Raw genomic sequence first — 11274 nt, 5'->3', positions numbered from 1 at the left:
TAGGTAAAAATATCCTTTCTCTGGGGTTCAGCGCCCAAGACAAGCTGTGGCATAAATCACTCGAAGAGAGACTATGTAGAGAAGAGAGGAAGGAAGCATTGCCACGACTTTATAGCAACAGAGCTGGCTGCTCAGCCTTCCCCAGAGCTGCCTGACAGCATCTTCCTGCTGTATCCTAAGGGAGCACAGGCTGAGGGATGTTTATTTAATTGCCTTTTCCAGGGTTGCTCGCTCCATTCTTGCTCCCCTCACGACTGCAGGTCAGAGAGGTGAAGTAGATAACCCCGTGCTGTGGTTCCCTCTTAAAACCACGCCAGGCTGAGGTGCAACAAACCTACCCTGCCTTCCTGCGTGGCGTGATTCCAGCAGCAAGGCTCCGTGGGTGCTGCGTGAGCGCCCTGCATTCCTCTCGTTTCGAGCGGTGCCAGGCACCACGTCTCGCTGAGCCCCATCTTTCCGCTCTGTGAGAGAGCTGCAGCTCTCCCTGGCTTCATTCCACGAGTGCCAGCCCCGGTCAGTTAACCTTCAGCAGGCGGGGAGCCGGGCAGCGGATGGTCTCTGTGCATCCTCAGGAAGACACTCGGGCAGGCACCAAGACAAGCAGCACCATCCTCACCTACCTGAAAACAGCTCGTAAAGCTGTGAAACAGCCTGGAGGGCTTAAGTTGGTGCTGTGAATTAATTAGATCACGGAGATGCTGCCTTGCCAGAGGTTCCTCTGTTGTATAGCACATCTATTTTAGCACATTATCTGTGAAAAACTTGGGCTTTGGATAACGAGAAAGCAGGAGGGGTGTTGCTGTTGGCAGCTCCAGTCACTGTGCTGCTGTTGGTAAATACACCCAGGCAGAAGAGTCACGGAATCACAGAATCATCTAGGTGGGAAGCGCCAGCCCTAAAAATAAAAAGGACCAGATTCTCTTGGAACACCAGCCAGCTCCTGTTTTGCTGCAGTGCAGCAGCATCTCAGCCCTTCCATTTCATGGCTTGGTTGCCCCCAACCCTTCAAAACCAGGTGTAAGCTCCGAGAAAGCACAACACCAGCAGGAGTTACCCACGTAAACCTTGCTGCCTGTGCCCTGCCTGCTTGAGTTACAGGACTTTGTGATGGGGAACACAACTTTTGAAGTTATCCAGGACAGTAGAAACTTGACCCTCGTTTGAACACAGCGTGTAGCCCAACAAAGGCTTATTATTCCTGACTTGCACACAGAATCCCACATGAAGCCACGCTGGGCTGCCAGGACCCTCTCTCAGTGGAAAGGAATGAAAGGGAGGGGTCCCAGGAGGCAGAGGGGGTACACGAAGCGTGCTTTGTGTAGCTTTCCCATTACACACGCAGATTTTTTTTTCTTTTGCACCTGTTGTTTCCACTCAAACACAAAACTATTAAAGGCAGCCTGCAAAAGGAGAGCGGGGAGACAGGGTGTGGCGGGTTGAGGAGATGCAATTCATTCTTTGCATCCTTTTCTCTTCCCCAATATTTATAGGTCCTTGCTTCCCCTTTACAGGGCTAGCTTTCAGCTGCTCTTTCAAGGCACTGCAAGTCTGCCTGGAAGAATGCAAGGTGGCTGGAGGGAGAGCTACAAAAACATTTGAAGATCAAAGCATTTAAAAGGTTTTAACAAATCGAATGCCCTCGGGCAATTTTCTGGGGAAAATGAACTCCATTAAATTAAGGGCCAGGACTTGGGCATTGCTTGTGCTGAAATAAAACACAGCCTCCAGCAAGGACATCTCATCAGATGACCAAAGTTAATATCGGCTGAACGTTTAAAAATATCCTCCCCTTCCTTTAAAAACATGTTGATTCACTTGGGAGCATTTCTACTTCTTAAGAGCCAAAAAAAAAAAGACGGGTGGGAAGGCAAAGAGGCAACCTTCTAGGAAAACAACCACGACTTGGGTTTATCCGACGTGGAACAACAGCTGAAAGGAATAATATTAGCTTGCGACTTTTTCCATATCCTGTGGAAATGCTGTGGAACAGCTCCTTTTCGCCCTGTTCACCACTCCTGCAGCCTTCCCTGTTCGCTGCGTGCAGCACCTCGTAGAGCTGTTCCCAGTTACCTGCTACAGAATCAGCCACAGACGGCACAAGCCAGCAGTGGCTGCCCATAGCTCCGGATGCAATTATGTTCTTACGTGAAGGGGAGACAAAAAAAGAAAGAGAATAGCAAATACTGAATGCTCACCGGGAAAATTCCACTCCTTTATTAGATGTCTCGTCCTTCATAGGATGGTTTGAGCCAAATGAGTCTGCTTATTTAAAGTACAAAAACCTTTTGAGCCACAGAGGATTCCAGAAATGCCAGAACCCTGGGCTCCCCTCCCTCACGGCAAAGAGAATAATCTCTCCCACCCACTTCTCTGCTCAGGCCGATTGTTGCATCCACAGAAGCTTCAGGGTCTCTGGCCCATCTTCTTCAAGGTTCGGTTCAGCTGGAATTAGAAAAAGCAAAGGTCAGAAGAATACAGAGGGATCGACACATGCTACTGATCTCCTTAGCAGCCTTAATCCAGGGGCTCTACTCCTTCCTCTGTAAATCACTGCAAAAACAGCTCTCCTGCAGCTGCAGGCAGTGTGTGGAACAGAATTAGAGGAACTCCCTCCTCCTTCTCCTCTCCAAGACAGCAGAGGGAGATCTGGGGAGAAGAGAGGCTGCAAAGTTCTGGAAATGGTATCTTAACAGGGTAACCCTCAGCCACGTACTGCTCACATCCCCCCTGTCTCGGGATTTTGCTGCCAAAGTTTCCGACCCCACAGCAGCCTCTGCTGGGAGAGCGGAGCAGTGACAGCACGTCACCGCCTGTCAAGTCTTTCAGGATGCTTTCTGGAGCCTCAGTTATGAGGGTAGAGGTGTGAGGAACACCACACTGTCTAGGGACAACGCAGTCCGCAGCATTAGAAAGTAAAATTCTCCTTTTCGGTGTGGCTTGACTGGATGAGAACTTCTTACACGAGAACATACAGAAGTAAGAACCTCCAAAGTGAGCAGCTGCTGCTCAAACCACTTGCCCTTGCCCAGCAAGGCGCAGCACAGCTGTCACACACACACAAAGTACTCCTTCATCAGGCTCTGCAGAGCCCAAACCTTTCCCTACTATTCCCACAGAGCTAACGCAGTTTTTCCTGTCTGGCCTCACCTCCTCAAACTTGTGGATCTGGCGGATGAAGAAGTCCCCATAGCGCCGAGCAACCTTTGTGTCTGCGATGTGGATCATGTCCTGGGGAAGGAAGAGCAGGAAGTCAGGAAAAGGACTGTGCTGGCAGGGAGCAGCAGGCACTGCCGGACAGGAGGGGCAACGAAAGGGGCTCGACTCCAGCCCCAGTTGAGCACCGCACACACACCTGACCTGTGCTAGTCCCACAGCAAGCGTTGTTCCCTGGGGACTGCCTTCCCTTTACCCTTGCCTGAGATGCGTCCCAAACTTGCCTTGTATTTGCACCCTCTGCATATTTTCAGCTCTCTTAGCAGCAGTTTGACAGCCCCAACCCCAATTCACGCTCTGCTTCCCTCCGCCAGCAGCTAGAAGTGGATCTAACCAGAACTGGAACGTGACAAGCAAAGGAGAGACACAGGGGACACGCCTACAAACCTGCTAACCTCATCTGATGCTGACAGCGCTGTCACCCAGCTACCACCCCCTGAGAACCCCGACAAATGTTTCACTCTGTCCTGGAGAAGACATTTAGGGCCTTTTTCTCCTGGGTGTGATAACTGCCAACGCTGCCTGCAATACCCTGTCACTGTTCATCCACCAGCACTAAGCGTGGCTACAGCTCCATCATGGGCAGCCCATCACGTGGCGTGGGGATGTTTCCCACAGGCTGGAGCAAAACCTGGTGCTGCCAAAATTTGCTGGGCGAAGGAACAGGCAGTGAGGGGCAGATACCAACCTTGTCGATATAGAAGTCGACCTCAGAGGCGGACTGGAACTCCCCATCCAGCGCAGAAATGCCGCTGGTCCAAACCAAGTTCTTCATCTTGTGCTTGAAGACAAGCAGCTGGATGCGAAACTCCTGTTCCGTCAGGTCCAAGAAGCCAGCCAGCTTGGCCACGGGCATGGTGGTATAGAGCTTGAGGAAGCTACGGATGGTGGAGAGCTGAGCCTGCTGCTGAACCTCGTCGGCAAAGACCTTGAGCTGCTGCAGGAAGGGCTCCTTGTGGTAGTTCGGGTGCACGTTGTCATAGTTGGGCACCACGGGGGAGAGGAACTTGGGGCAAGCGTAACTGAAGAGCTCCTCGTAGACCTGCGCGTCCCCCTTCTGCATGCGCAGCATCTTATCGCCGTACTTCTCTCGCAGCTGCAGGTGGATGCTCTCGTCTATGCGCATGGGGTACATGGTGAGGGCGATGGCGAGGAGCGCGTGCATCTGCTCGTTCTGCTTGTTAATCTGGGGCCGAGAGGAGAACCAGTTAGCCTGGGGGTGGGCTTCGGGGTTTATGGCGCAGGAGAGAAGTGGGAGATGTGTTTTTCAGAGACAGACCCTTCACCCAGAGCACTGCTGGCCCTAAAGCTCAAGGGGAACAGCAGCAAGGAGAAGGGCTTCTGGGCAAAGCAGATGAATCAAGGCTATCGTCAACGAAAAAGGGGAAATGACAAGAGGAAAGCCCAGAGGGGTGAATGTAGCCACAGCCACACAGAGATTGGATGGCCAGAAGCAGGTCTGATTGCTTTGGTGCAAGGAAGTGCAGAGGAGTAGGGACAGGAAAGGAAAAGAGTTTAAGTCATCTCCTACACAGACTGGCAGGGGATTGTTATCAAGGAAGAAAAGAGGGAGAAGGAAAATTCCTATGAGTGAGGGATGAAGCAGTTACGTGGCTAAAACTTAACACGCCAAGTTTCTGAAGTGCCACGGAAATAGGAACTGCCTGATTTGGCTACACGAGGAGTTGTAAATGAATCATAAGGATGAAGAGGAGAGAATAGCAGCAGGGTAGTTAAAAAAAAAAAAAAAAGCATCAGAGGCTGCTTAGGTGGAGAAAGACAGAAGCTTTGTTTTAGCCACGATGAGTTTAACCAATTTGCATAGGACTATCTGATAACAGAAATGTATCTGATAACAGAAATGTATCTGATAACAGACGTAGCCTGAAACACGGGACTGAACAGGACTGAGCTTTAAGGAGCTTTGGTAGAATATCATTAGCAGCTGACATTCATTAACAACACTGCCCACAGGACAAATGCAGGTGGAACAGGGGCAACTGCACAGCGAGCAGCTAAAGGAACCAGTAACACTGGGAAAATAAAATAAAATAAAATACTGGGACAAATGGCAAAGGAGGTCAAAGGCTCTCCAGTCACCATCAGTTTAGAAAATAAAGCTGGATTATTAGACATGGGTTATCGGGTGACAGAGGAGGGACAGGAAAGAAGACAGCAGCATTTTCTTTTGGGAAGCCTGGACCCACTCTCTTACCATCTCGTACTTGTAGGTCGTCCTCTGAAACATGCTCTTGGTCCTCTGGATGTAGAGGAGGATGTTGGCGAAGACGCGGATGGCGTCCTGGTAACGCCGCATCATGAGGTAGGCGAAGCCCACGTAGTAATAGGTGGTCACCTGGCACTCAGGCACCCGGGAGTACATGCTCTGAGAAGGATGGATGAACCATTAGAGGGGTGACAACCACCTCTGACCCCAACAATTACAGAAAATATTGTAGGAAACCTCACCTCACACCCGTCCCTGCATTGGCTTCCTCACTGCTTGTTAGATTATCCCACCCCCTATGTTTTCCACGGCTTCCTGCAAGCAGAAGACCCTCGCCCTGTGCCTAGTACTGCTTCGCTCAGCTCCCATTCTTGCTGTTTCCTGCCAAGCCTTGGACCAAGCCCGTGTTGCAGAGGGACTTTTTTTTAGCTGCTGTTGTCACAAGTAACACCCAATTCCAGAGCAAACACATGCAGGGTGGGAGTGGGCACAGTGAGAACAAGAAGAGTCAAAAAGAAGAGGAATGAGCCATAAACCAAGGTGGGAGCAATGTCTCCTGTTAGCACTGTGCTACCACTTACAGCTCAATTAATATTCCCCATAACGACGCTGCCTTGCACAACACAAACAAACCTCCTAAAGAATCGGGCGTATGTGCTCCAACAGCAGCAGCCATTATCATATGGCTTGATTTGCTGCCAAAGCTCCAGCTGTGCTCAGCACACACAAGCGTGGAACTAGACGTTTCTTCCAGCTATAAACAAACTCCCGACAACACCACCAAGCTCTTCCTCAGCTACAGGATCAATTATGGCAATTTTTCAGGAGCCCGTCTTAAGAGAAGCATTTGGAAAAGGGCAGCGGAGGGTTTGCTGCCTCGTTACCTTCTTGTTGAGCTCAATGTTCTCCAGAACCTTGATCGCTTGGTAGTAATCCCCCAGCAGGGAGTGCAGGCGCAGCAGCCCAACCAGGCTGAAATAGCCCAGCATCTTGTAGAGGGAGTGGCGACCATATTCACCAGCCACGCTTTCAGGATCACCTAGGAACAAAAAAAGGAACCATTATGCTGTCCCTCCGAGGGAACGAGCTCTCCTTTTCACACCTCTGTGCTTACAAATAAAGGAGCAAGACCTCCGGTGTACTCATTTCTCATATAAGGCCTATGAGAACATGAGAACCTCTTCAAAATTAATCCATCTGATGACAAAGGGTTCGATCCAGCTCCCATACAAAGAGAACAGAGCTTGGTCGAACCAAAGCAAGGCAGCAGAGACACCAACCTTGCTTGGCATCACCCAGCTAGCTCACCTCCACTTGTGTACACCTCCAGCTGTCGGTTGATGTTGGATTTGTCCACCAGGGAGTGCAGCACGTTAAGGACGCTGTGGACGTTCCAGATCTTGGGATTGGAACGAAGGAAATCGATTTCCTCTTCAGACTTCTTGGCTGTCTTGCAGCGGTACTGGCTGAAAGACTGGAACTGTGGGTGAAAAAACAGATTGGATGTTGAGGGGCTAGTCTGGAGACGATCATCTAAGTGCAGTATGCTCTTGAGTTGGTAACACAAATGCAGTATGACAAACTACAAGTCCCACGGAAAAGAAGAATTTAATTTGAGACCACCTAGAAGATAAAACGGCAAATTGCACCACCATTAAAAGACCTACAGAAAAATCTGGTACTGTGCAGAGGCAAGCTGAGGAAAAAGGCCAGAAAACACAACCAAGTGAACGATCTCTTAGACAGTTAGGACAGGCAACTAAGCACAAATCTGCTGACTAAAGAAGTAACAAAAAGAACGACCAAGTCATAAGATGTGAATAGAATAAGAATTTCAAGCACCTCTACAATATTAAGTCACACAGAAAGGAGTCTGTAGAGAAAAATGAATAGTATTTGAGATCTGAATTACTGCACTCCGAACAATAAGCATAAAAATGTTTCCTGACATCAAGATCTTAGACCACAGATTTAAAATAAGGTCAGTAATCTCTCAGTGCATGCATAAAGGCCCTGCAAACTACCAAATACAAAGCTAAAGTAAAACCACGGAACAACAGAACTAGTATGAACAAGTTAATAAAGTCTTTGTGGTTACAGCAGCAGATTTCAGTCAGGCTTTGTATAAACCGGGCAAAAATGAAGCTGTAAAAAAAAAAAAAAAAACCAAACCAAATGAGGAAAAAAAATAACACCACCACCAAAAAAAAATAACGCAACAACTGAAACAGAAATATCAATAGAAGTTCAGACTCCCTAAATGGCTCCTGGTAGCTTAGAAACCTGTATATTTACAACTATTTCATCTACTCAGTGTCGCACGAATAACAGCGCTCACCGAAGTCGTTTGACCTGCAATGATACCCTAGATATGAGAATGACAGAGAGGAAGAGGGAAAATTTAATAGTGCTCATCGAGGCAAGGCCACCCCATAATGGCGCGGTCTCAGGGTCACGTACCTGGTATATGAATTCATCGATGATATCCCAGAGCCACTGGTTGGGCAGCTCCAGAGGAGCAGGACCATCAGCATCTGCAAAAGATCGTTAGTAACAGATGAGAAATTAACACCTCGAGCAAGAGCGGTGGCAGAACTGGAGGAACAGACAGAACTGAGAATTTTTCTAAGCTGGGAAATACAGGAACAGGTGAATGAAGTTTCCAGCAAGGAACTGCGTAACTCTGGCTGCCTCAGCTGCCCTTATTTTTAAAGAACACGAGTATATATAGGGCTAATGTCTAGAGCGTGACTGCTCAGCAGCAATTCTCAGAAACTGCACACAAATTCTAGGGGTTTATCCCAGCCACTTTCTCTGCAAGACACCTGGCAGGAAGTCACAAACATTTAAATTTATCCCAAGTGGAGTCAACAACGGTAAAGAGCTGTGAAGTGCTGCTGCAGTCTCCTAGCTTACCTTTACTTTACCTTAAAGGCAAATTTAAGCTGTAAGCGAAAATTCAAGGAAGATGGAAAACTAGGTAAGTTTTGTTTTGATTTTCTTTCTTTCTCTTTTCTCCCTTTAGAACATTTCAAAAAGCACTGTCAACTTTGGGCTTTTTGTGGTTTAAAGTTCCTGGATGTAAAGTTCAATAAATTTAAATTTATGGAAAGCTCACGGACTACTCTTCTCTACACAATCTATAAGCAAGCATCTTCCAGTTTTTCTCCCTTTCTCCAGCTTTATCCTCTCCAGCCATTCTTTCTCTCCAAAGCACACGAAGCAAAACAGAATTGCAGCAACTCACTCAGGATGTAGTTGAAGAGATTGCAGTAGTTGTAGTAAGACTCAAATCTCTGCTCCAGAGTGGGGCCCCCCTGCAATGAGAAGGCAGCTCAGCCTGTTTAGTTTGAAGCACAGCAGGACTGGATTTATAGGCAACAAAGTAGGAAGGACAGTCAATGGTCACAGCAGTAGAGAGTTTAATTTGGTGATGTTAGAGCCAATTTTCTACCAGATTTCATATTACTTTCCACAGCTTCTTGTCCTTCTCCCTTCACGAAAGACCTTGGACCCTAGACAATAATTTTAAGCGTTTTTGAAAGACCAATGACCACAGCAGGGAATCACTCTTCCTAGAGCCATCTTCCTTGCTTCACCTGTAGACACCCATGGGCAGTTTGAGAACCTCTTACCGCGCAACTCAAGAAACCTGCCTCTCCTGTTAAAGCAAGCCTTGAACGTGGGTTAATAAAGCAACCGTTTTAAGTTCCCATTTCTCCACCCTCTGGTCCCCATCAAAGCTACAGCTATTATTCATCTACCTTCTAAGTCATATACCTGCTTGGTTTCTTTCCTTAAACAACCAAGAACTACTCTGATTTTCCCATTGACTTCAAATTGGCCTTTTTAAGAGGGAAAAAAAAGTGTTTTTCTATAGATTATTATTTCTTCTCTTTCCTTCTCCTCTTTAGTGCCTGTATTTCCCTCTCCACTAGGCACTCTGACCCCACGCAGTATTTTAGCCACAAACAATGTGGCCTTCTCCTGTGACACCCACTCTCACCCACCCGCTAATCTGAAGAACAAATTAAGAGCCACAAAGGAACACGCAAAACAAACCGATCTGTAAGTCTTGTATTTACAGCTCTATCCAGAAGAAAACTCAGCTCCCTCCCAGCAGCTCCTTCTTCCCTAACTCACCAACACTGGGTGAGTTTTCTGGCCCAGAGAAGCCAGCGGACAACCCAAAGGAAGACACGGGGCAAATACTCACGCTGACTTTGGCATAGATGTGCCTGTAATACAGCTCCTTGTACAGGATGAGGAAAACTGCATCTGTAAACGGTGAGAGAACTGAACGTTAGCAAACCACGAGGCTCAAGCAACTGGAACTCTCAGAGATGCTGGTGATGCTCGTACTGGCACAGCAATAAAGAGAGGCAAAAGAGGAAATTATGTTCAGTTTTGACCTCCTGACAGGCATCTACTGATGGAGCTGCCACAGTGAGAGAAGATGAGTGACTCAGAAATCAGTGACAGCATGCTCCAGCTCGCTAACAAATCAGAAGTGATGGAGTTCCTTAGCTCTCTGATAAGGAAAGAGGAAGAAATGCTCACCATTTCCAACCTGGGGGGCAATGGCCTCCGCCTCTGGCCATGGGGTGTTCTTGAAAAACCTTTCTGTCAGCTTTGTCCAGCTGAAAGATAGACACACACACGGCATGAGAAACTGATTAGCAGTACCAGAGAGCGGGAGTTAAGAGTTCACAATACAGAAGGCTTCGACTTGATGGGAAGTAGAGCAACAACCCTCTTTATTAAGACCAGTTTTGAAGCAAAGAAGAAAGGCAAACAGAGCAATTAAAATCTTTAGTTTGTCCCTAAAGTGTGGAACAGTTGCACGTGTTACTTTTACATTCTCTTTGTGGTAAAATAACGCAGGTATGGACACAAACGGTAGCACCTGTAGAGAATGGATGTGATTATACCTCTCTGCTTTCTACAAACTGGCACTGCTGGGCTCACGTTTTGCTGCCAACATCCCCTGGGACCTGTCTGTTCTTTTGGACAGGTCACAGCTCACAGAGGGTTACGTTAAACTATTAGCCTAGAAATATGCTTTTGTTTTGTTTTTCCAATTGAAATTAAACTGCAGGCTGTATTTTAGAGAAAACCTAGAGCTGGAACAAGACCATTAGCGACTCCTTTTACAAGCTGGGAGTGATTTGACCCCGTTTGTGGGGCCGATCCAGCCGGGCTGTACCTGTTCTCGTAGATATCCTGTATCTCGTAGACCTTCTGGTCGATGACATCGCTGGAGACGCGGCTGGCCTGCAGCTCGTACACCTTCTGGTCGATGAGATCCGACACGGTCTTGTGGAAGTACTGGATGAAGTTCTTGATCACCTCGGGGATCACCTGGTAGGTCTGCTGCTCGTACTGCCGCTCGTAGGCCAGGTCCTGCTTCGGGTCCCCTGCGAGGGGCACAGAGCGCGGTCAGGGGGAGCTGTGGGGACCCCCCCCAGGGCCTGCACCCCCCCCCAGCCCCGTACCCACCCGTGTGCAGGTCGTAGTCGGCCGAGTAGGCGTACGGGTCGTAGGCGGCCTGCGGGAGAGAGGTTACGGATCCGGATTAGAATCCCAAACCCAATCCTAATCTCAATCCGGATTCGGATTCGGATTCGGCCCCCCCCCAGCCCCCTCACATCGTTGTCGTAGTCCTCCCCCGGGTAGGCCATGTTGGCGGCGCGGCAGGAAGGAGCGACAAGGCCGCGCAGCCCGGCTGAGGCGACAGGCAGCGCGCGCTCCGATTGGTTGAGCCAACTGCCCGTCTTCAATCTTTCCTCTCTGATTGGATGCGCCACCTGCCCATCATCCCCCCGCAGCTCCCG

At 48.7% G+C, this 11274-nt stretch overlaps 1 protein-coding gene across 1 annotated transcript; it reads right to left on the bottom strand.

Moving 5' to 3' along the window:
• Positions 1 to 2181: 2181 nt before the first annotated feature.
• Positions 2182 to 11199, bottom strand: EIF3L (eukaryotic translation initiation factor 3 subunit L). Its single transcript, XM_068665832.1, has 13 exons — positions 11089 to 11199; positions 10940 to 10988; positions 10647 to 10857; positions 10001 to 10080; positions 9657 to 9718; positions 8688 to 8757; positions 7901 to 7974; positions 6749 to 6920; positions 6325 to 6479; positions 5429 to 5599; positions 3902 to 4399; positions 3148 to 3228; positions 2182 to 2442 (listed from the first exon to the last, which is right to left on the bottom strand). Exons 1-13 carry the CDS (start codon positions 11119 to 11121, stop codon positions 2404 to 2406), a joined length of 1695 nt encoding a protein of 564 aa, XP_068521933.1. The 5' UTR covers positions 11122 to 11199; the 3' UTR covers positions 2182 to 2403.
• Between the last annotated feature and the right edge of the window lie 75 nt (positions 11200 to 11274).

Source organism: Anas acuta, chromosome 1, assembly GCF_963932015.1.
Source record: "Anas acuta chromosome 1, bAnaAcu1.1, whole genome shotgun sequence".
Classification (NCBI taxonomy): Eukaryota; Metazoa; Chordata; class Aves; order Anseriformes; family Anatidae; genus Anas; species Anas acuta.
Note: the sequence above shows the minus strand (reverse complement) of the source record. Positions and strands in the feature narration are given on the sequence as shown.